The sequence below is a fragment of the Callithrix jacchus genome, chromosome X (genome assembly GCF_049354715.1).
Source record: "Callithrix jacchus isolate 240 chromosome X, calJac240_pri, whole genome shotgun sequence".
In the NCBI taxonomy this organism is placed as follows: Eukaryota; Metazoa; Chordata; class Mammalia; order Primates; family Cebidae; genus Callithrix; species Callithrix jacchus.
In genome coordinates, this window is record NC_133524.1 from 22,753,601 (window position 1) to 22,779,847 (window position 26,247).

The following is a 26,247-nucleotide window of genomic DNA, read 5'->3' on the forward strand; positions in this document are numbered from 1 at the left end:
GTTACAGACCTTGCGGCCTAGATTGCCTTTTAAGTTTATTTAGGACCCCGAAGAGCTTTAGCTCACAGTGGTGGGGCTAGCCAGAACAGGGGCTCCAGCTGTTGAGATGGATGATTTGCCTCTGGCTAGGGCTGCTGTGAGTGCTCCCTCTATGGGTGCTGGCTGAGTTCTGCCCCATATTTCTTTCCACTGTGGTAGGACAGCAAGGAGTTCCAGTGCAAAGTCCCACAATCACTGTACTCTCCTTCCCACAAGAACACAGGGTTTTCTTTCTGTGCCCATATGGCTGCTGCCGGGGAATGGGGGAAGGCTGGCACAAGCAATTCGAGACTGCCTTTCCTACCCTCTTTAGTGCTTCTTTCCTTGATGTGATGTTAAAACCAGGTGTTCTGATTGTTCACCTGGATTTTGGTTCTTATGAAGATGCTTTTTTTTATGTGGCTAGTTGTTCAATTTGGTGTTCCCGCAGGGATGACACTTGCTGGAGGTTTCTATTCAGCCTTCTTGCTCTACTTCATCCTCTATGTTGGCCATTTTTATCTGACAAAGCTGTGGCTTTTCACTCCCACCCCCAATTGAGTCCACCCACTGGGACAGCAAAGCTGCTGATTTTCCAGCCAGTCTTTTCCTGATAAAACTAAGGTCTCACTGAGCTAGGAGGGACAGAAGTAGTCTCAGGCAAAAAGGCCGTAGTCTGCTCTACTTAGTGCCAAGCTCTATCGGTTTTTAAATATTAAATTTTGTTTAATTTATTACTTCACTTTGATCATTTCCCAGATTCCTAAAATGGTTGTTTGTTGACAATTTTGTCCAGTTTTATACTTGAGTTTTGCAGAAATGATTTGTAACCCGTTATACCTGCAAGCCTGGCTTCTATCGGTTACAGCTTTTTTTCATGGTTCGCTTTTTAACCTTGGCTAGTATTCTGATTTCTAGATCTTTGACTGGCTCTTTTTATGTTCCCTAGTCTCTTGCCACTGCCCCTTTCAAGTCCCTGTTCTGGTCCTGGCTTCTAGAAACTCTGGGTCCCTGTGCTTTCCCTTGGCTTAAGTGGCGATGACCACTTCTCCCTCTTAGGTTTCCATCTGACCATCCCTGCTCTTTGCCCTTGAAACCTTCCTGTAATATGCACCTGCAAAAATCACTGGAGGTTACCAACTTTAAGGGGTAGGCCTAAAGCTGAATCTCTCCCCTACCTATTCATGACTCCAGTCAAAAGCACAAAGGAAGAAAGCAGAAGGTTTTAGAACCGCTTTGAAAAATGATAGATAATGGCTTAAAGCCATTTGCTCCATTGTCTTTGGTTCTGTCCTCTTATCACATTATTTCTCAGTCCACCTATCCTATTTCATTCCCAATCTACATTATTCAATATTTTTAGATTTAGGCTTCTTAAATCCAGGGACTCAAATCTGATGACTTTGGCAAATAATTTCCAGTATCCCTATGACCATCTACATGTAATATGGTAGTCACAGATCTATGTAATCTTTAATATTTAATATTTGCTTCAGATCAATTCAACTCTTTTTTTTTAAAAGAAATCTGTAGAAAATTCAGGGTTTCACCAGTTTTTTGGTGACTTTTCAGGGTCTTCTCAGGGGCTCCTGTATATATTGGCAATCTAGCCAGTCTAATTCTTTGATTTCAAAATATCATTATTCTTTTTTTTTTTTTTTGAGATGGAGTCTTGCTGTGTCGCCAGGCTGGAGTGCAGTGGCACAATCGTGGCTCACTGCGCAACCTCCGCCTCCTAGGTTCAAGTGATTCTCCCGCCTCATCCTCCCAAGTAGCTGGGACCACAGGCGAGTGACACCACACCCAGCTAATTTTTGTATTTTTAGTAGAGACAGAGTTTCACCATGTTGGCCAGGGTGGTCTCCATCTCTTGACCTTGTGATCCGCCCGCCTTGGCCTCCAAGAGTGCTGGGATTACAGACATGAGCCACCGCGTCCAGTCCGTCATTATTCATTTAGGTTTGTAGGAAGGCCTGGGTTAGTAATTGAAAAACTCCTAAATGTGTTATCTTTAACATCATCCTAGGATACTGATTTACTCTCACATTCTAATAGTCTTAACTATTTCTAATATTTTATTCATGACTTAGAAATATACTGGCGTTGTGGGCTTAGGCAAACTGAAATTTGTATACTTTTCTTCTCTATCATTGAAAAACAAATACCTCTTTAACAAGGGTATTACATTGCTTAATTTCGAGGGAAAATTCTCCAGAAATGAAAATCAGTACAGTGCTTGTAATTCTTGTTTCCTCAGACTACATGTCTATTTCAGGGAAATAACATTTAGAAATTTAAGGTCGTCTTTGCATAGTAAAGTGATATGAGTCAATTCCTTTTCTTTTTTTTAAAGGAAACATCTGGCTTGTCCTTTTCAGGCATTGTAGAGAATTTTAGCCTCGTAATACTCATTGGCTTTAATTGACATCTTTTAGGTCTGAGAATTCATGAGTTAATCGAGCGGGGGTGATTCTGGAGTAGCTCCACTATACTAGTTTACTTTGAACAGCACGTCATGATTTTATTTTTCACAAAGCCCTGAAATAACATTTTGCTTCTTTGTGGGTATAGGAGATAAATACCCTTTATCTTTCATTCTCATGGAATCCATTTTAGTTGCACTAATGTGCATTAAGAAGTTTCTAAGGCAGTGGGAAATGTCAGCAAGAATGAAATTAATTGGGTGGTCATCCCTGAAGGTACATATTTAGGGTTTGGTTCCCAGAATTGTCACTTCATCAGCTTGCTTAAAAATAGAGGATTTACTTACCGGCTTGAGTTGGAAGTAATTTCTTTCCCTCAGGATCACCTTCTTTGACAGAAATTATTTGAAGCCAGTTTCACAATTAATTCACTCTCATTCTACTGTGACCAAACATGTCTGAATTCCCTATCTTTGAAAAAATATGTAAAAATACATTAAATGTCTTTATAAATTATGTTCCTGCCCAGAATTTTGCAGAAGCATTATCTATAGCATGGAATGGGAGTGATATAATCTGCAGGATATTGGTAAGAAAGTAATAAATATGCTATGGCTTTTCCATTCCACATACCCTAGACTAACTGTAAGAGTTGATAAGAAAAATGTAAAACTTTACCCTGATGTATATCTATTTTATATGGTCCAAAGAAATAGGGATACCAATGTTTTTGCCTTAAGAGTATTCTATTTTGTATTATATTCCTTTTATGTATCTCATTCTCCAGTATAATTTCATCCCCATTATTTTGGGATTTTAATTTTCTATGAGATCTCTCCCTACCTTATCCACTAAATCCCTTCTCAAACGCAGACTGCAGAAGCACCCTAAAGGCATAGTATGAAGAATTTAAAGCACTTGAATGATATTCTCTGTTGATTCAAGTGGATGTATACATAGCAAGAAATTCATTTCAAAGGATTTAGCGATCTTCTGCTCAGCACATAGCATTTGGACAACAGTCAAAGCCCATAAGCAACTTAAAATCTTGTTGGGAGATCAGTTATGCAAACTCAGATGCCTTCAGGGGCCAGTCAGGTAACAAATGGTTGACCTACATGGGTGTAAACAACAGGGAGTAGTGGGGACTGTGGAAAACTAAGGACACACACCACTTAAAGGAATTCCAATTCAATAATTTGTTAAGCCATTGTGTTGGGCAAGCAAAACAGTTTCCTTGGAAGATTCAGCCTATCGGGTTGGACTTAGTCTGTGGATAGCCAGCTTTTCAGCATTCCATTTTTGTATGGCTATGTGACAAATTTCCCCCAAATTTGGAGTACTGAAACAACAGTATTTATTTTTATCTCTCATCGTTCTGGGGGTCACTAGGCTAAGTTGCATGGTTCTTGTGTGGGGTCTTTCTTTTCTGTTTTTTTTTTTTTTTTTCAAGAGAGAGTCGTGCTGTCACCCAGGCTGGAGTGCATTGGCGTGATCTCTGCTCACCGAAACCTCCATCTCCCAGGTTCAAGTGATTCTCCTACCTCAGCCTCCTGAGTAGCTGAGATTATAGGTGCCACCACCACACTTGGCTAATTTTTGTAGTTTTTGTAGAGATGCAGTTTCACCATGTTGACCAGGCTGGTTTTGAACTCCTGACTTTAGGTGATCTGCCCACCTCAGCCTCCGAGAACGCTGGGATTACAGGTGTGAGCCACTGCACCTGGCCATTTGTAGTCTTTCATGTAGTTACAGTCAGATAGTGGCTGAGGCTGGAGTCATATGGAAGGCTACCTCTCTTACATGTCTAGTGGTTGATGCTGACTGTTGACTAGAATATCTATATACGTCCTCTTCATGTATGTTTGGTTTCTTTACAACATGTTGACGGATAAAGAAACTTCAAAGAGCAGCTTTCCTGAGAAAGAGAGAGGGAGGGAGAGAGGGTGTGCTTTTCTGCATCAGGGGGTGGTTGTATCACCTTTAATTACCTAGCCTTGGAAGTCACATTGTCATTTCTGCTGCATGTGATTCTTTAGAGGTGAGTCATTAAGGCTAACCCATAATCAAGGGGAGAGGATTTTAGATTCCATCTCTTAATGGGAGGAGTGTAGAAAAGTTTGCAAACACATATTAAAACTAGCATATGTAGCCTTACATTAGAGAATAGTGAAACTAAATATATAATAAGCTTGGATGTAATAAGGGAGATACACAAAATGTTTAACAGCTGGTTTGGCATGGGCCCTGAGCAAATAGAAGAAATAACAGCATCAACAACTGGTGGGATCTACTGGTGCAGCTGCTTCATGTCAGCGCAGGGTATTATCAAGGCCCCAAACATGCCCTAGAGTCAGTAAGAGCCCTAGGAGGTCAGGAAAGGTAAGATCACGTTTCTGAAATAAGATGTTTTATTTATTCTTGTTGAAGCTTCAGAAGCCCCATTAAGGTCTAGTTTCAGAGATTGGTTGTTTGATTGGTTTGATTTGTCTACCTTTGTCTACCAGCAGTTAGGAACATTTTCCCTGCATGGCCCTTACCTGAATGTTTAGTTATTTTAAAGAGAGGGGAGTTCGGAAGGACAGAAAGAGAAGGGACAAGCTCTAGGAATACACATTATCTTTTGTATATATTATGATTAAGTCCAATGTTATTTAGTAGCCAGGGCACCTGGATTTTCCCCTGTTGACCTACAAATTTTGGGTTCTTTGGGTAGTATACTAGTTTCCTGTTGCTATGTAACAAACTCCTACAAATTTAGCAGCTTAAAACAACACAGATTTATTATCTCAGTTCTCTACGTCGGAAATCTAGGTGTTTTCTCTGCTTTGGATTTCATAAGGCTAAAATTACAGTGACAGCTGGCTGGGCTTTTATGGGGAGACTCTGGGAAGAATCTCCTTCCAAGAGGATTCAGGTTGTTGGTAGAATCCCGTTCTTTCTGGTTGTAGGGCTAAGGGCTTTACTTCCTTGCTGGCTATCGCCTGGAAGCCAGTCTTTGCTCTCAGAGGCCTTTATCCAGTCTTCACACATTGCACCTACATCTTAGAGCCAGCAGCGTGTCACATCCTTCTCACCCTGGATTTGCCCTGACTTCCTACTCTTCAGTATCTGCTCTGACTTCCTCCTCTGTTGCATCTCTCTGATTCCAGCCAAACAAGGTTGTCTGCTTTGAAGGGCTTGTGATTAGATTGAGCCTACCTGAATATCCAGGATAATCTCTCTATTTTAAGGTCCTTAAGCTTAATTATACCTGCAAAGTCGTTCTTACTATGTAATGTAACATATTCATAGGATCCAGGGATTAGGACTTGGCCATCATTCTACCTACTACAGGCAGCAAAGTTAGGGTCAATAGAGGTGCTTTCCCCTCACTTGTTTCCTCAGGAAACTAGGCCAACCAGCAAGTTTATGTTAAACACTAGGGCTTCATTGAAATACCTTAAATTTGAAGGAAAAGAATATGCATTTTATGTAAATATGTCTAGGTTTCAGTTTTGAAAAGACAGGAGGTGCTCTTTCTTGATTTCCAGTAACTTCAGTATAATATAATGCTTAGGAGAACTAGTTTAAAGTTAGACCTTGTACAAGTACATAATGCTCCTAAGTCTCGTTATCCTCATCTGTGAAATGGGCTCATAATTCCTCTGTTGCTGTGGGGAAAAAGTGATGAATAGAATGTGCTTAGTATATAGTAAGTGCTCAATGAATGTTAGTTAATAATGATGATGACAGAATGACATATCATAGACTTCTTAATAGCTGGGAAGAAGGTATGAGTTTACCAACTAGTATTAACAATTGTGTTTCCTATTAGTTTCATATTAACCCGATATAAATTAATTTGTTAGTCTGACATAATTACCCTGTTAGACATAAATGAGTAAAACAATTGTTCTAGAAAGGGATTTATAGAAGTTTTTTTTTTTTCTTTCTCTCCTTTTTTATTTTTTTTACAGACAGAGTCTCACTATGTTGCCCAGGTTGGACTCGAACTTCTGGGCTCAGACAGTCCTCTTGCCTCAGCCTCCCAAGTAGCTGGAACTATATTTGCATGCCACTGCTGGACTTGAGTTTATTTTTAGCAGTTTAGCTTAAGATGAATCACTTGGTTTTACTCATAACAAGCAGTTACTGACACTCACAACCATCTAAGTTAGGGGTTGGCCACAGTGGCCTGTGGGCTAAATCTCACCTGCTGCCTGTTTTTGTATGGGCCATGAACTAAGAATGAGTTTTAGAGATAAATGTTTGCAGTTGGTTTGATGATGGTGAAGCACTTCGTTTTTTGTTTTTGTTTTTTAATTAAACTAATTTTTGTGGGTACGTGGTGGTTGTAAATATTTATGGGGCGCATGAAATATTTTGATTCAGGCCTGCCTAATCATTACATCATGAAAGATGGGAACATCCATCCTGTCAAGCACTTGTCCTTTGTGTTACAAGCAACGCACTTATACGATTTTAGTTATTTTAAAATGCACAATTAAATTATTGACTATATTCACCCTGTTGTGCTATCAAATACTAGGTCTTATTCATTCTTTCTAACTATATATTTTTTGTACCCAATACCCATCCCCTCTTCTTCCCCATTCCCCTACTGCCCTTCCCAGCCTCTGGTAACCATCCTTCTACTCTCTATGTCCATGAGTTCAATTGTTTTGGTTTTTAGATCCCACAAATATGTGAGAACATGCAATGTTTGTTTTTCTGTGCCTGACTTATTTCACTTAACATAATGACCTCCAGTTCCATCCACGTTGTTGCAAATGACAGAATCTCATTCATTTTATGGCTGAAGAGTACTGCATCGTGTGTAAGTGCCACATTGTCTTTATTCATCTGTTGATGGACACTTAGGTTGCCTCCAAATCTTGGCTATTGTGACCAGTGTTGCAACAAACATGGGAGTGCAGATATCTCTTCAGTTATTTTCTTCCCTTTGGGTATATACCCAGCAGTGGGATTCTGGATCATATGGTAGCTCCAGTTTTAGTTTTTGGAGGAACCTCCAAATTGGAGAAGCATAATTTTCAACCCCAATTAAGCAAAATGTTATCTCACCCCAAAATAATTTCATTATTCTCATTAATAGGCCTGTATTAGAAATCACTGTACTCAACTGGGTGCAGTGGCTCACGGCTGTAATCCCAGAACTTTGGGAGGCTGAGGTGGGTGGATCACTTGAGGTCAGGAGTTCGAGACCAGCCTGGCCAACATACCGAAACCCTGTCTCTAAAAGAAAAAAAAAAAAGAAATAATTGTACTTGATCACTATTATATTTTTTAAATTTCATAAATAAAATTAATGAACACTTTGCTCTTAAGTGCCTACATAATATCCTTGATTCTGCCTCTTTGCCTGCAAAGGCTGAAATATTTATGATCTTACTCTTTACAGAGAAAAATTTGCTGACTGCTGATCCAAGTAAACTATTGTGCATTTAAGATTTGGGTGTAGACTCCTGTTAGATAGAAAATATCCTTAAGATGTCCTAATGCAGTGCCTTAATTTTGTAGCTAAAACCAAACCCCAGGAAGGTAGATGACTCTTCCCACACAACTCAGCTAGTTAGTGATAGAGGCAGTACACTTTCCACTGGAGCAGGCAGACCCTCTGGGTAGCGTAGTTGACCTTTATTCACCTTTCTTTAAATGGACCTCTGTGTTGTCACCAATCCAAAACTTTTTGATGGACAGGTCAGAGGTGATGCAGCGTGGAAACACATTTGTCCAATCAACTCATTGAATAGTGCCTGGAAAATACATAATTGCTGTGTTTCCCTTTGCAGGATGAGCCCTTTAGGTTTTAGAATTTCTCATTAAAACTTTTTCAAAAGCACTGGTGTGCTGACTTTTTTTCTGTTAAGTTAGTAACAATAAATAACTGGGTATGTTAATACATCTTCATTGAGCCATGTTCAGGTTAGAGCAGTACAGTAACCCTAAACTGAGGGAATAATTTCCCCTCGTGTGCAGCCTTCCCATTGTTCCATGGTTATCTGCTAATAAACCCAGCCACGCTCTGTTTGTCTCTGCTTCCCTCCTGCCTGTATAATGATGATTACTCTCTGGCATTTGTTTCTTTTTCCACAGGTGGTTTACAAATCCGACGACTGTCAACGCCTTCTACAGCGCATCCACCAACCAGATCCGTGAGTACTGGCTCCTTGCCTTCTTGGTAATGTGGTATAAAATGGAAGGAACTCTTCCATGACTGTGATGGAGGGTAAGGCATTCTTTATTTCCCCCAAAAGTGGCAGGGTATGCTGGTGAAGGAAGGTTGTTTTCCTACCTATATGCCAAATTTTCCTCACTCTCTTCAGCTTACTGGTTTTTTTTTTTTTAAGTTTTATGTCACCATTGATTAAAAAAAATCAACTACAGTAAATTAAACCGTAATGAAATTTGCCATGAAAAGGAGCAGGTTTCCACTTTCCTCTCATAACGGCCTTACTGATTTTGTCCATACCATTTTGTTCATTCGCAGGATTGGTGGAAAACAGGTAACTGAGAAGGTTGTAGACCTTAAGAGGACCATCTGTATGTAAGAAAGAAGCTTGGAAATATCCTTATTAATGCTAGGATGTTATGTCTTGAAGTTTTCTACTTATATGTATCAGATACATGCAATTAAAAATGCCATGATAAATTAAAAACTTTATTATTTTTTCAAGACAGAGTCTCCCTCTGTCACCTAGGCAGGAGTTCAGTGGTGTGATCCTGGCTCACTGCAACCTCTGCCTCCCGGGTTCAAGTGATTCTTGTGCCTTAGTCTCCTGAGTAGCTGGGACTATAGGTGTGCACCACCATGCCCAGCTAACTGAGTTTTTTAATTTTTTGTATTGTTAGTAGAGATGGGGTTTTGCCATGTTGGCCAGGCTGGTCTTAAACTCCTGGCTTCAAGTGATCTTCCAACCTTGGCCTTCCAAATGTTGGGATTACAGGCATGAGCCACTGCACCTGGCCTTAAAAATTATTAAGATTTGATTGGCATAAATTAAAAGTCTGACGGCACCCAGCCTTGGCAATAAGGACACATACTGGCTGGTGGAAAGATAGATTGGCTCATCCACTTTATAGGGAAATTTGACACTATCTCAAAAAACAACTGAAGATGTGCATGCATACCTATGGCCATCATCTGTGCTCCTGGAATGTGCTCTAGTGCTGTGATTCTTGAAATGTGGTCATTGAACCTACAGTAATAGCATCATGGGGGATCTTGTTAGAAATGCAAATTCTCAGGCCCCACCTTAGATCTGTTGATCACACTTTGGTGTTGGAGCTCAGAAATCTGTTGCAATAAAAACTGCAGGTGATTGTAATATGTGCTACAGTTTGGTAACAGCTGCCCTAGAAAACTCTTGCCCAAGGCATAAAGAGGCCCATGTGAAAATGCTCATAACAGTATTATTTACAATAGTAGAAAAGGCAAAATAACCTACCTGTTCCTCTGCAGGAAGATGAATCAAATGTAGCATATGCCCACAAAGGAATACCACACAGCAGTGAAAAATGAGCAACATATATTAAAATGGATGAATTTCACAAGTATTAGGTTGTGCAGAAAAAAACACCTTGGGAAAATATATCATGTATGATACTATAGGAATGAAGTAGAATATCATGCAGAACAGTTCTATACATTGTTTGGAGGTCCATCCGTTTGTAGTTTAAGTGTAAAAACATTCATGAGAATGACAAACACCAAATTCCGGTTAGTGGTGGCTTGTCTTGAGGAGGGTGGGCCACTCCTGCTCCAATCCCCACTGGTTTCTCCTCATCTCCCATATCTCTTAATGGTAGCAGGCCCCAAGCCTCAGTCCTTGCACCTTTTCTGTTCTCTTCTCTCCATCTTTGCTCATTTGCTTGGTGATAACATCTGATCTCATGGTTTTGATCACAGTTCTACAGTGTTGAATGCAGGGGATGGAATTTACCACCCTTGTTCATACCACTACCATTTCCCACCTGGATTATGATGATAGCCCCCTCATTGGCCTCCCTGCTTTTGTTTTACCCACCTTCAGTCTATTCTAAATATATTGTAGTGATTTTAAGATGTTTTACAATCACATTGTGTCACTCTTTTGCATCCCATCTCACTCAGAGGAAGAGCCACTTTTTTTTGAGACAGAGTTTCACTCTTGTTGCCCAGGCTGGAGTGCAATGGCTTGATCTTGGCTCACTGCAAACTCTGCCTCCTGGGTTCAAGCAATTCTCGTGCCTCAGCCTCCCGAGTACCTGGGATTACGGGCATGTGCCACAACACCTGGCTAATTTTGTATTTTTAGTAGAGATGGGGTTTCTCCATGTTGGTCAGGCTGGTCTCGAACTCCCAACCTCAGGTGATCTGCCTGCCTTGGCCTCCCAAAGTGCTGGGATTACAGGCTTGAGCCACTGCACCTGGCCGAGCCAAATTATTTATAATGGCCTTGAGGCTTGTGATCTTTCTGCCTGTGCCTCCTCCTACTTTCCCCCTTCCTTCCTCCTCCTCTTCCAGCCACGCTGGCCTCCTTTGTGTTTATAGAGCACATCTGACACACGCTGCTCTTGGGTTTATACCTGGGGTTCGCTTTCTCTTGGAAAACTTCCCCAAGTGACCTGCTAGGTTTATGCTCTCATTTCCTTCAAATCTTTATTCAAAGTCCAGGCCACCTTCTCAGTGAGGCATCCTGCTTTCCTTCTGGCCAGTCGGCCAGTCTGTCATGGGTCCACCATACTGGCTGTTGTCACTTCAGGACTCTGGTCAGATGGGACAGCCGGAAGGCTGTGGCGGCTCACTACCAGCTGGCACATCTTCTTAGAGCCGCCCTCGTGTGGCCACTATTAGGAATGGCAGTCTCTGCCCGACAACAGAAAGGAGGAAGACAAGCAGATGGTGGGAATTTTTTATTTATACATTAATTTACATAACCAAGTAAGTTGTTAAATATTTTGAATGTCACTTCTTACTATATAAATATTCATTATAATGAAAGTATCATTGCTTTCTTAAGGTCCTAAATGCCAACTTGAGAACCAAGTTGCATATCTTATATGGGATCTTATGATATGTGAGTTATTAATTATAAGTAATACTTACAATAATTAATTTAATATGTTATCAATTATAATAACATTTAGAATATTGGGTAATAGAAATTGTTTAGATTTTTCACCTAAAATATTTTATTGTCTAATATTTGGTACATGCGAAAGAACATATGTAGCATTTTGGCACATGTAAGTTATAAAGAATTTATGAAAACATGACAAAATCAGTATGTGCCTATGAGGCCCTCGCCCAATCAGGAACCATCCCTCCTCTCATCACAGACGTAACACTCTTGTGATATGAGTGTCGATTTTTTTAAAACAAAACTTTATTTATATAGGTATCCCTAAACAACATGTTGTTTATTTTTACTTGTTTCTTAGTATAATAAAAATGGCATCTTACTGTATGCAATTTAACTGTGTTTTCAGTCAACATGTCTTTAGGATTTGCCCATGTAGCATGTGGTGGTAGGTGGTTTTCATGTTCACTGCTGTATAATATTTCATTTCATGACTGTACCCCCAGATTGTTTATTCTTCTATTGTCTGACCTATGTGTCCCCACACCCAGGCTTTTGCTTATGAACAGTGCTGCTCTGCATATTCTTATGAATATTTATTGAAACAAGTATCTGAGGGTATACACCCAGGACTGGCATTCTTGGCTGGTAGGAAGAAGTTATCTACCAGATAACATCAGATGTTTTCCAAAGCTGGTGTTCTAAAGTCCAGAAGTGTTTCTGTTGCTCCTCATTTTTAACAGCTCTCAGCATCGGTGACTTAATTTTCACCAGTCTAGTGAGTGTAAGAGATCAGCTCTTATGCAAGAAAAGCCATTGTTTCTACATTCACTTTAAAATGTCAGCGAAGGCTTACTTCTCCTTGGGGGACTTAAGTGTGTCTAATAATAGTTCCATCTCCAGGGTTCACCCCTGCTCAGCCTTTTTCTTGTCTAGGAAGGACTAATCCTATCAGAGGTTTACTGAGGAAGAAGCCATTTCAGGGTAACGCAGTGGTTTCGTGAAAGTTTATGGGCAGAGGAGTTTTTAAAACGAACAATTTGAAACAGTATTTTAATTAAGAGATTCAAGCAAGCTGTTTCTGTTTTCCTAATGACCACTGCTTGCTCTCATTGTAAATTATATTCCCAGGCAAGATGACAAGGAATCCTTTGGGTGACCTTTTTTTTCCGTCTCTCCTTTCTGATTTTCTGGACTAAAAATTAAGACAGGTGGAGTTTCTTCTTGCACATTTCCCCACTGGGTTTCCTGGGACTTCCCCCACCCTACAACTGCCTTCTTTTTGCTTCACTGAAGAAGTGAAAAATTGAGGTGATTCTCTAAAATGAACATCTTTATTGATTAGGGGCTGATTCTGACAGCATGTGGCCATCTGTTTAATTGGGTTTTACATCTCAGATGTAACTATACTTAGTAACGTGATTTATGACAATTTCATTCAGTTCTCATTATCATTTTCTGATTTATGCCACTTAAATCTGTTTCTGCACACAACAGAGATTTAAGCAGAAAATAGAAAAACCTGTAGTTTATTTTATTTCTTTCAAATCCGTGCCTTTGTGTGGAACCCTGTGATTTGTGACCATCTTTCAATGTTAGATTTTTACAGGGTGGTTATAGCTTCTTATGTTTCTTCCCTTGTCAAGCTGGGTAGCAACGTCTCCAGACATGGAGCATAGTGTGAAATTATAATGATTTAAATCTGCTGTATAAGTAGTTATACTCAGTAGCTGTCATAGAATTTAATTATATTTGAATTAACAAGGTGGTTAAAGAGGAAAATAAGGATCTGTGATGACTGGTGCCTAACCCTAATTTTGTGATAACTGTGACGCTGATCTCACTGCTTCTCAGAGGGGCAAGGTAAGAACATGGATCGGAGATCCAGTTTGTATGGCCCGAGTTGAGGTTTTTATCCTTCCAGACAACTATTGTCCTGTCTGTCACATGTTGAGGCTATCTAGCCCTAGGGTTTTAGGGGAGGATTTAATGATATGAATTTGTAAGGTGCCAGCACATTGCCAGGCTCAGGGCTTGTATATTTAAACCTGGCATGCCAGGAATCCCTGTGATAACCATTGTGTCACAGCAAAATATAAAGATTGGCAGGGGGAATTATTTTAAACTTTTGCCCTCAAGAGATTTTAGGGTGGGCGTGCTGGCTTATGCCTGTAATCTGAGCACTTTGGGAAGGCTGAGGCAGGTGGATCAGCTGAGGTTGGGAATTCGAGACCAGCCTGGCCAACATGGGGAGGCTAAGGCAGGAGAATCACTTGAACCCAAAAGGTGGAGGTTGCAGTGAGCTGAGATTGTGCAACTGCAGCCTGGGTGACAGAGTAAGACTCTGTCTCAAAAGAGAGAGAGAGAGAGAGAGAGAGAGAGAGAGAGAGAGAGAGAGATTGATTTTATATATTAAAACAATATTTTTGAATAAAGCACAACCAATTTGGAAAAGTGTTTGACAGTTTGCTGATATCTCCTATTATCCAGAAATTCCACTCCCAATAAAATAAGCAGATTTTTATGCCCAGTAGAAGAAGAGGTAAATGATTGAATCTTACACAACCATGAAAGAATGAACTACTCCACATTTTAATATGTATGTGTGCCACTGAGTAAATGCTGAGTAATAGAAGCCAGGTATAAGACCAAATACTATTCTGTTTCATGTGTATAAAGTTCAGGAACAGGCAAATAAATCTATATGATAGAAGTTAAAATAATGATTACCTTTGTTGGGGGTATTGACTGAGATGGGGCCTGTGACACATTCTTTATCTTGATCTGAGAGATGGTTACACAGGTGATGCGAGAGTAAAAGCTCACTGTGTTCTATCATTAAGATTTGTGTCTGGGTGGGTATAATGGCTCACGCTTGTAATCCCAGCATTGTGGGAGTCCAAGGTGGGAGGATCACTTTAACTCAGGAGTTCGAGACCAGCCTGGGTGATATAGGAAGACCCCGTCTCTACAAAAACAAACAAAGAATTAGCCAGGTGTGGTGGTGTGCGCTTGTAGTCCCAGCTACTCTGGAGGCTAAAGTGGGAGGATTGCTTGAGCCCAGGGGTTTGAGGCTGCAGTGAGCTATGATTATGCCACTGTACTCCTTCCTGGGTGACAGAGCAAGATCCTGTCTTTAACAACAAGAAAAATTTTCTCTCTTTGCTGTATGTTAAGTAACACCTCAAAATAAATAGGAACACCTCTCCTTTTCTCCATAAAAATATTTGGAACAGCATATAGTATGCATGGACATCTTGAGCTAATAATAGCTTGCCTCAGGCTAAGTCTCTAGAGGGGTAGACCAGGGATTAGCAAACTTTTTCTGTGTATTGCCAGATAGCAATATTTTTGGCTTTGCAAGCCATACTGTCTTTGTTGCGATTTCTCAACTTTGTCATGGCAGTCATAGATAATTCATAAACCAATAAGCCTGGGTGTGCTCCAGTGAAACTTTATTTACAAAACAGGTGGCAAGGCTGCAGTTTGCCAGCCCCTAGAGCAGAGTGCTTTGAGAGAATGGGCTCCAGTGTGCCATTGAGGTGAGTTCTCACTCAGCTTCCATGGTTCTTTGGATCCATTCAGGTAGTGGTAGTGGTGGGAAGAGTGAATAGCTCATATTCCATTTTAATTTCTACTTACATGGATTGGTCTTTAGAATAAAATTCAATTTAAGTATTCAGTATCAAAGCATATTTGAAAAGTGCCTCATTTAAGTATTTAGTTCTTATTTTCATACATCTCAAATCAAATTAAAGAAGTATTTTAAACAGATAAAATCTTGGCTTGAAAACAAGCATGGCCTAAGGGCTAAAACCAGTGATTTTATTATCTTTGCTGTTATACACAAGGGATTTTGTTTCCTCAGTTTAATCACAGATATTCTGCTAAAGAAGATAAGCCTTTGTCCAGAGGCTGGGCTTATGCTGGCATTGAATTATGGAATTAATCTGGAAATCAAACATAGATTTGTCTTGCTGTTAAGGAAATAACGGTGTTTCAAACTGGGAGAATTTCTAATACTTCATTAGCTCTGCCTGAAACCATAAAGTAAAAAACCATAAATTAAAAGCTAAGGTAGCAAAAACTCACCTGTGGCTTCTCTTGGAATTTAATGAAATTAAATCTTTGAATTCATTTGATGTTCCACTTGGGGACATGGGAAAATAAGGCTAATATATAGAATTTGGGAATAGTCTTCCATCGTTTTAGAGCTAGAAATAAACTTAAGTGGTCACCTCATCCAAATTTTTCATTACCTAAAAGAGATCCTGATACTCAGACCAATTCTTAGTAACTTTTTTCCACTTATTCACTTGATCCGGCCCCAGTGATTCTCACTTTCTGCTATTCATGCCCCTGTCTAGTTCCCTCCCACAGAGTAAGGCTTATCACTGTAACTAATAGGATGCTATGGAAATTCTAGACTAGGACTTCTGAGGCTGGGTCATAAAAACATTGTGGATTTTGTTTTGTGGATTGTTCACTCTGGAGGAAGCCAGCCACCACACTGTGAGTGCACTCAGGCAGCTCACAGGTCCACATGTGAAGGAACTGAGGCCCCCTGCCCATTAGGAGCACCATGTGAGTGCACCATCTCAGAAGTAGATTCCCCAGTGCAGCCAAGCCTTCCGGTGACTGTGGCCCAGGCTGACATCTTGGCTGCAACCTCACAAGACACTCTGATACAGAACCACCTAAATAAGCTGTTTCCAAAATGCCTGACCCAGAGAAATGGGGAGATAGTAACTATGTCTGGGGATGATTTGTTATACAGCAAGAGGTAACTAGTAGAGCTATTATAGCATGCTCAGGTACTAACTGAGTTTGGTAGGAGGGTATATAACATAACATTGTGTTGTATAGTGGTTAAGGGTGTGAGCTCCGAAGTATGACAGTTTGATTTTGAATCCTGGCTTGGCCGCTAATAACTTGCACCCTTGGGCAAGTTACTTAACATCTTTAAGTCTCAGTTTAATTATCTGTAAAATGGAGATAATAGTAGTAACCATCCTATAGGGTTGTTGTGATGATTAAATGATATTATATATATAATATCTAATGTTATCTAATATATATAATCTAATAGATATTACACAATATGTTACTATAATGCATAAATCATATATAATATATTAATATACATTTATAGCTTATTATAAATTATGCATATGCTATTAATGGATAGTATATATTTATGTGTTATGTATCATAAAAATTATATAAAATCTATATTAATTATATATATATAATATTTAATCTTCACAACAACCCTATAGGATGGTGACTACTATTACATACATATAATGCTTGGCAGAGATTATAGTTCATAGTAGGCACTCAATAACTATTAGCTGTTAGTCCTTGCTTTTGAGGAGTTGGGAGAGACAAACCTGTTACCAGGTCATTTAGAGGACATCATGTTGAGTGTGCAACAGAAGGGTTTGCAGTGCATTCTGGGAGCCACAGTGGAGGATTAATTAAACCTAGGGGAGTCATGATTGGATTCCCAATGAAAGTGATGTTTCAGTGGATTTTGAAAAGAAAGAAATTTCTCTGGGGAGGGAAGGCTTTGAGGGTTAGGGCATGCAGGAAGAGGCACTGTTTGGTGCAAAGGCAGCAGATAACGCAGAACATAGCACAGTAACAGACTGTGAGATGGCCACAATTGCTGTGGGACAGCTTGCACTGGTGGAAGAGAGAGCAAAGGGAATGATGGGAGATGATATGTGGAAGGAGGGCTTTGTGGGTCATGTCAAAGAACAGGCCCACAAAGGGGCTAGTATACTTTTTATGGGAGGAGGCAAACAATTTAAGTTTTAATTTCTGTATTAGTCTGTTTTCAGGCTGCTAATAATAACTTACCTGAGATTGGGTAATTTATAAAGGAAAGAGATTTAATGGACTCATAGTTCCACATGGCTGGGGAGGCATCACAATCATGGTGAAAGGTGAAGGGGGAGCAAAGGCATGTCTTACATGGTGGCAGGCAAGACAGTGTGTGCAGGGGAACTCTCCTTTATGAAACCATCATATCTTGTGAGATGTATTCACTATCATGAGAACAGCATGGGAACCTGCACCCATGGTTTAATTACTTTCCACCGGGTCCCTCCCACAACATGTGGGAATTATGAGAGCTACAATTCAAGATGAGATTTGGGTGGGGACACAGCCAAACTATATCAGCTTCCTCAATCCTAGTATGAAAGATCAGGCCTGGAAAGGGACAGATTGCAGCCACTAAGACCAGTTAGGAGTTTTGCAAATGGCTCAAGAGAAGGATGGGGAGGGCCTAAACTTAGGCAGTGACAAGTGTGAGGAGGAGTAGGAAGTAGATAAATCAAATCCCAGGAGATCATTCTCTTATAACTGCATAGTGGTAATACAGATAGCACAGTGATCCTCCCTTACCCATGGTTTTGCTTTTCATTGTTTCTGTTACCCATGGTCAACCAAGATCTGAAAATATTCAGTGGAAAATGCCAGAAGTAAACAATTTCTAAGTTTTAAAATATGTGGCCTTCTGAGTAGCACGATGAAATCTCTTGCCGTCTAGCTCTGTCCCGCCTGGGACATGAATCATCTCTTTGTCCAGTGTATCCACACTGTATACGCTACTTGCCTGTTAGTCACTTAGTAGCTGTCTCAGTTATCAGATCAACTGTCACAGTGCTTGTGCTCAAGTAACTCTATGTTACTTAATAATGGCCCCAAAGCAAAAGAGTAGTGATGCTGGCAATTCAGGAATACCAGAGAAAAGCTTCCTTTCTGTGCTAAGGTGAAAGTTCTCCACTTAAGGAAATTAAAAGAAAGTCATATATTGAGATTGCTAAAATCTACAGTAAGAACAAATCTTCTATACCTGAACCTGTAGAGGAAAAAGAAATTTGTGCATTGCATGCATGTGTATATATTAGTTTGGTACTATCTGAGGTCTCAGGTGTCCACCAGGGGTCTTGGAACATATCCCCCAAGGACAAGGGGGAAGTACTGTAATTTTCTAACTTTTCCACTAAGGCTTTAAAGGACTTCCATCAAATGGAGATTAAAATTCTTCTTTGCAGCTACCTTTTGCTGAGGAACCATTGATGTGCCAAGCATTATGCCAGGTATTTTAATGTATGTTATCTCTAATCCTCACAAGAGTTCTATAAACTTGGTATTATGGGCTCAGAAAAAGGAAACTGAAGCTCAGACAGGTGAAGTAACTTGCCAAAGACTGCACTAGCAAATTGCAGAGCTCGGAGTATAACCCAGCTTATCTGATTGCATCCCATTTATTGTCACACTACACTGTTCAAAACTGGATAGGAAATGTGAGAATTACAGTCATGCGATAGGCTGGGTGCAGTGGCTCACACCTGTAATCCTAGCAATTTGGGAGACCGAGGTAGGCAGATCACTTGAGGCCAGGAGTTCAAGACCAGCCTGGCCAACATGGGGAAACCCTGTCTCTACTAAAAATACAAAAAGTAGCTGAGCATGGTGGCTGGTGCCTATAGTCCCAGCTACTCGGGAGGCTGAGGCTTGAGAATCACTTGAACATGGGAGGCGTGGGTTGCAGTGAGCTGAGATTGCACCACTGTACTCCAGTCTGAGTGACAGAGCAAGACTCTGTCTCAAACAAACAAACAAACAAACAAATAAATAAGCCAGCCGCCAGCCAGCCAGCCAGCCAGCCAGCCATGAGATGATATACATGAACACACTCAGAAAAGTTTAAACGTATGATATAAATGTGTTAGTCATGATTATATAATCTCACCTATGTCGCCCTTTCACTAGTTGGGGGATTGTTTCTATTCTGGTATGGAAACAAGATACTGTAGAATGTAGGGCAGCCAAGAGGTAAGGGTGAGAAGGTTAGATGGTCCCTGTGTTCTGCTGATTTCATGCCCAAAAGGGTGATGGCATCGAGCAGTTCATTATTCCCTCTTCTAAGAGTGCTGTTCTTTGTAAGACTTTTGGCTAAGCCTATGATCTCCTTGGGTCTTTAGCTTATGGGAAGAGTAGAGGCAGTGTTATTACATAAGCGAGTTTAAAAAGCGTATTTAGATATACTCCCTCAAAAGGTTTACTTTCCAAAATTTACACTGAGATTTTAAAACTTTTGTTAAGTTAGATGAAGTTAAGTCATGAACAAACTTCGAATAGTTTGCAAAACTGACAGTTGATGAACTTAGCAAGGTTTTGGAACACCTGCTACAACTTTTGTTTTTTTTGCAGCACGGAGTGGGATGGAGTCTCACTCTGTCACCCAGGCTGGAGTGCAATGGCCCAATCTTGGCTCACTGCAACCTCCGCCTCCCAGGTTCAAGTGATTCCCCTGCCTTAGCCTCCTGAGTAGCTGGGACTATAGGCGCTTGCCACCATGACTGGCTATTTTAAAAAATATATTTTTAGTAGAAACAGGGTTTCACCATGTTGGCCAGGCTGGTCTCCTGACCTCAAGTGATCCCCTGCCTCGGCCTCCCAAAGTGCTGGGATTACAGATGTGAGCCAGCACGCCCGGCCCTGCTACACCTATTTTAAGGCATTCTTGTCCTGGTTTAGTTGAGGAATTTGGAGGTCCTGATACAGCCCCCCAGTTTCTGAAGCCTAACGAAGGAGGCATCTGAGAATGGTGTGCTGGGTAGTATCATGGGAAGACAAAGGTAGCCTCATCTGGAAAGCTCTGCAGTGTCTTGGGATTCCTGTTATCATAGTAAGTCCCAGAACGAATGCCTATAAGGATGCATTTACCACTTGCAGGGTATTTCTAAACGCTGTTTGCAGACCTAGTGCATGGGGCAGGCTGGTTGCAGGGCTGGTAGTAGGAAAGCATGAAACGATGATCAGAGTCAACCTGATTAAAGACAGGGTGTGAGTGTTGAGTGGGGTGCTCACTGGCAACTACCTGGATGTAAGTAAGCCAGGATGAAGTGAGCATAGGAACCTAAAACCAGCCATGGGAACAGGAGACAGGAAGTCAGGGAGGAATCTCATTAATTTACCTCGATGGTCACAGTCTCATTTGTCTTCTCTTTAAAAAATCAATTGTCTTTTACTGTTATTACAAAAGTAGTTCGTATTTATTGTAGGAAATCTAAAAAAAAGTTAGGTGAGCTAAAAACTGTATACCATTTAAAGATAGTCATGGTTAATACTTTTGTTGAATACCACTCAAATGTACGCTTATCTACAAATATTTTACAATTTACAGATTCATCCAATAGTACTACTTTTTCCCCAATGAACATTGGAACATGCATATTTTTCCATGTGTTGCACATTCTTCTAAGTCATTGAGTATAGTGTTCAAGAAAACACCTTAATTTATTTAATTACTTCCCAACGGACATTTAGGCTGTTTCACTATTGTTAACCCTCTGTGTTAAGTTTTGTGGCTAAGTTTTTTTTTTGTTTTGTTTTTTTTTTTGAGATGGGGTTTCACTCTTGTTACCCAGGCTGGAGTGCAATGGTGCTATCTCGGCTCACCGCAGCCTCTGCCTCCTGGGTTCAGGCAATTCTCCTACCTCAGCCTCCTGAGTAGCTGGGATTACAGCCACCATGCCCAGCTAATTTTTTGTATTTTTAGTAGAGATGGGGTTTCACCATGTTGACTGGGAGGTCTCGATCTCTTGACCTCATGATCCACCCGCCTCGGCCTCCCAAAGTGCTGGGATTACAGGCTTGAGCCACCGTGCCCGGCCCAGTTTAACCTTTAATGAGTTGCATCTTAAAGATGCTGTTGGAGGAAATGAATAGACTCAGTTTTTTTGTCTAATTGATATAGGGAAAATGTTAGTCACATTTCATTTTTGAGATCATTATTGCATAACCAGATACAGTTCAGTGGACCCACATAAGCATTTGTTGAGTACCTACCATGCTCCTAGGCCTGGGCTGAATATCCCTGCTGCTAGTATCAGTTTCAGATACCTAGTACAGTAATTGACAAATGAAAAGACCTGTTGGAATATGAGTAGAATGTGAGACACTGAGCTTCATAGTGGAAGGAAGTTAGTGTTGTATCTGCCAGATGCTGAACTGTAGCAGTGGTTCTCAAAGTCTGGTCCCTGGATCATCAGCATCCCTTATGATAGATGGGCATTATCTAGACCTACCTGCTGAATCAGACTCTGGGATTTGGGTCCAGCAATTTATGTTTTAACAAGATCTTAGCTACCAAACTTCTGTAAGATGCCAAAGATTGAGAACCACTGAGCTATAAAAATGCAGCAAATGCAAAAGAGGTTAGACTTGTTGGGTAAAGGTGGGGTTACTACTAACTTCTCCTGGTTTGCCTGGGACCATCCCAGTTTTAGTGCAGAAAGTCCCGCATCCCAGGAGCCCCTTCTGTCCCAGCTAGACAGGGATGGTTGGTCACCCTGGTAAAGGGTGAAGGGGTGAAGGGACGTTCCTTCGTTGCAGACTAAAGATAATTATGGCAGAAAAAACATAGAAGGGCCAGCAGAGAAGGTTTCAAGATGGAGGGCAGATTTCAGAAGCTGCTTTCTGCTTGTCAGCTCTAGGCTGATAGATGTGGTGGCAGGAGGTTACCTGCAGGAAGCCAGCAGATGGCTAAGGCATCTTGCTGAATCCCTTGACAGGAGTCACAGCTGTTAGAACTTGATACTTTCTGGAAAGGGGAAGGTTGGCATTCACCAAACTACTGCAAGATGCCAACTAGAAAAAAAAAGCCATGATTAATCTTAGCAGTGATGACAATGAGATCATTTTACAGCAGAAAACATAACCAAAAATGCTTTGTAATTGCAGCGATTTTCATATCCTGACTGATGGCCCCCTAGATTCTAGAATGGTGTCCAGCTTATCTGATTACAAGAACTAATCCTGAATAAGATGTAACATTTATTCTTAGAGGAAGCATTCATCCTGGATTTTCTAAAGCAGGTGCAATTTAAACTTTTTTTTTGTTTTTTACTACAGTCATAATGTATAAGGCATGTAAAATTTCAGTTTTGAAAGTATAGTGTACAAATTTGTAATACAGGTCATCATATGTTACATTTTTATATGCATGGTGTTGATGACAGAAAGACTGGATGACCAATTTATAGATCAGTTAAACATAAGAAGTTCCTTATTTTTCCTAAACCAACAGTTCTGAACCTGTTTGCATAGTCAGATCACCTGGGGAGCTTTTAAAAAATGCTTATGTGTTCAGGGTTCCATCCCAGCGATTGTGACTTAATAGGTCTGAGGCAGGGGCTTGGACGTGTGTGTGTGTGTGTAACACACACACACACACACACACATTTTAAAAAAAGCTCCCCAGGTGATATGCATTTGGGGTTGAGAATACTGTACTTACCCTGACATAAACCAATGAGTCCCAAATTTAGCGTGTACCAGAATAGCCTGAGGGGCTATTCAGTAGGTCTGGGGAGGTGGGGGTGCAAACATTTCCATCTCTAAGGAGTGCTCTGGTGATGCGGATGCTGCTGGTCTGCAGACCAATCTTGGAGCGCCAGTTTCCTAAACCATTCCTACTCGAACCCCCAAATGACCTTACAAACCACATCTGTCACCCATTAGCTAGACACGTGAATAAATAACTCCCTCTCAAAACACTTCTGCACATCTACTCCCACTTATCCAGTATTTCTTTTCTCTACTGAGTTAAAAACATATTTAAACTAAAAAGCATATTTTAGAGAGCTTGGTATACGTTTACCTTCCTCTTTAGGTCTTGCAAATAGGATTATTTGTCTAGTGGTATCCTTTCTCCCTCACTAGATTGTAGGTTCTTTGAGGATATTTGTATGTTCAAAGCTTACCCATGGGGCTTGGAACATCATAGGTGCCAAGTAAATGTTACTAGTCAGTGGTTATGCATAGAAATGGCATCATCACAACCATACCCATCTATTCCCAATCGTTGTTGTAGTAGGATCTAAAAGACTGACACTCCAAGATTGGGGTCAAAATATGTTCACATAGTGAACTAGAAGCTATTGCACAGAACAAGTAAAATAAAGAAGTGACCAGAAGGTAACTACAAGTGAATTTCACCAAGAAGTACAATAATGTAGATATGATACATCAATAGACCTGAAATATAGACTATACATAGTTTAGTAATATAAGCACACACCTAAGGCTTTTGAAAAAAATTTACTGTCACAACTTGTACTAGAGTAAAGCCATATTAATACGCATCAAAAAATCTATGCAAAGGACCAAATATCCCATTGTTTGACAAAACTAATAATGCGATAGAATGTATTGACATAGCCCCTTAACAAAAATATCACAAACATCCACACTGAAAGAAAACAGACACAAGTACACACTTAATGAGAAACCCGAGTATATTTCTGGAGAAAGCAGCTACAGCAAATATGGACACAGATTTAGTTCAATAAACAGCTGATTGTGCATGCTGGCCACACATCCTCAAGCCCATTGAATTCTCCTTTGGAATTTTCCCTTGGTCACCTTTTTGTTGGACTGAATTTACTTTGTCATTTGCCCCTGGCTCTCACTTCTGTCCCAGAGGCTGCTGGAGGTATCCTAAATGAACAAATTCAATAAGCTGATTCCTTCAGAGGAATCAAAAGAGATGTTAAATTTATGAATGAAATCCTCCTGAATGTAGATGAGGTGATTCAAGTTGTCTTGCATTGTGTTACTACATTTATAAAAGTTTGCTGTAGAGAAAGGGAAAAAGCACATGGTCTGGGTTTCTTTAGACTGGCAATGAAAGTTGGGGCTTCCTGTTTTGTAAAACTCTGACCAAACATAGAAATAACAGGAAAATATGTCTGAGTCTGGTTCATAGTTGTTTCAAAACTATTCACATTTGTAAGTGTTAATACTAAAAGAAATAACATTTCCAAATAACGTAAAGTTTTGGAAGGTAGTGTTTTAAAAATATTTTTCGTATAAATTTTCTGAACCATACACTTATGAATATGGAACTTAAAATTAATGCTGCAGCAAAGTGAAAGCAACAATGAATGTAGGGAAAATGGATTAAATTAGTTCAATATTCTCTAGGCCAAAGGCCTTTGATCAATATTTTGTCTAATTTTCTCTTTTCCACATATGTCACAAACATAAAAAATAATTCCACTTTTATTGGAGGTCAGCAGGGTGGACTAGAGGATACAGGAGTGGTGGAATTTGCATAAAACTGTGCAGGACTTTTTAGCTTGTTAAGATCTGTATTCTGATTGAAAGTTTATTGGAAAATGTGCTGATCTCAAAAGTACACTAGTTCTGCCATGGTAGCAAGAGAATGGAACCAACAAATCCTAGGGAAGGTATTAATGAAAAGATGATCTTAGAGTAAATATCTGAAGCAAGCCATACAGATAGTGGTGGAAAGTAGGTTCTAGGTTAGGGAGAGAGGGGTAGGGCAAAAGGAAAATTCTTCCTTTTCTTCATGTCTCTCTATACAGTGTGACTTTTCTAGGCCTGAATATATTTATTTATTTGTTTTCTTGAGGTCTGAGCTGTAGAAGAATGGGCTAATTTTGTTTTTTTTCTCTATACTTGTTTGTACTAAAAAAAAATCTCTAATTAATGCAACTTACAAAAATGTGTACTGAAAGCCAGACACATTGAGGCATTTAAGTTTTCTGGGAAAGCTGTAGCTACTATCAGGGTATGATTTATGACTATAAAAGTCAAATAGTTGAACCTGGGGTAATCACCCATTGAATGTGATTGTTTCTTTGGCAACTGTGTCCTAAACAAAAGCAATCTGTCTTTTATGATTAGTATTTTGCTAAGCTCCAACTAGGTTACTCCATATTTACTGATAGGAGAATTATAATGAGAAACACCAGTAAAAATGAGAGGTTGACCCTAGTAAAAAAAACCCAAAGCAGGCTCCTGTGGCTTTCCCTGGTGCAGATTTGAAAGAGACACTAGTACTGATAAATAATTAGGTTATTACAAAGACCAGTATTTTCTTTTGACAGAATTTCGATCATTGAAATGGTATAATCACAATTTGTATATTTGCCTGAAATAGGAGTGGAATTTGCTAGTGTTAACAAATGCAAGAGCAAAATAATACTATGTAAGGTTAGTTAACTGTTAACTGTTTTTCAGTAGCCTTTAGAATAATTTTCTATAATATACACAAACTTATTTCTAAAAGAATTTTTATTACACAAGTTGATGATCTTTGGATAATCAAAATTTAAAACATTACATTTATGTGTAGAGCCATTTTTATCAGCCACTACCCCAAATCCTGATTTTCTCCAAAAGGCAACCACTATGATCACTTTGATATGTATTTGACAGACTTTTAAATAATTTACATGCATACAGACATACACATAAGACATATACACACATATATGTATATGCGCACACTGGTAGGATAGTTATGTAAGAAAATAAATTGTATTTATATATCTATATTTGTACCTTGCCTTATGCCAACAACATGTCTTGGGGATTATTTCCCATGCTGGAATGTTAAGACCTACCTCCTTCTTTTCACTTACTGCACAGCATTCCACAATATGGTGATACCATAATTAAGTCATTGTCCTCTTATTTGGACATTTAGCTTGCTGCACACTTCTCAACTACAAGCCATGCAGCAATGAACTCTAGTGCACTTGTGCAAGTAATTGGGTAGTGGTTCTCACTGTGGCACCCAGACCAGCAAAATCTGCATCACCTGGGAACTTGTCAGATGCAAATTCTTAGCCCTACCCTAGACTTACTGACTCATAAACTGAGGTGGTGGTGGGGGGGCGGTGCCCAGC

The 26,247-nt window shown here is 40.0% G+C and overlaps 1 protein-coding gene across 1 annotated transcript in view; it reads left to right on the top strand.

Moving 5' to 3' along the window:
• PHEX (phosphate regulating endopeptidase X-linked) overlaps positions 1 to 26,247 on the top strand; it is a 230,315-nt gene that overhangs the window by 161,245 nt on the left and 42,823 nt on the right. Inside the window, exon 15 of the mRNA XM_078362509.1 lies at positions 8,541 to 8,599. Within this exon, the coding sequence (XP_078218635.1) occupies positions 8,541 to 8,599 (59 nt within the window). The remainder of the gene's footprint in view (positions 1 to 8,540; positions 8,600 to 26,247) is intronic.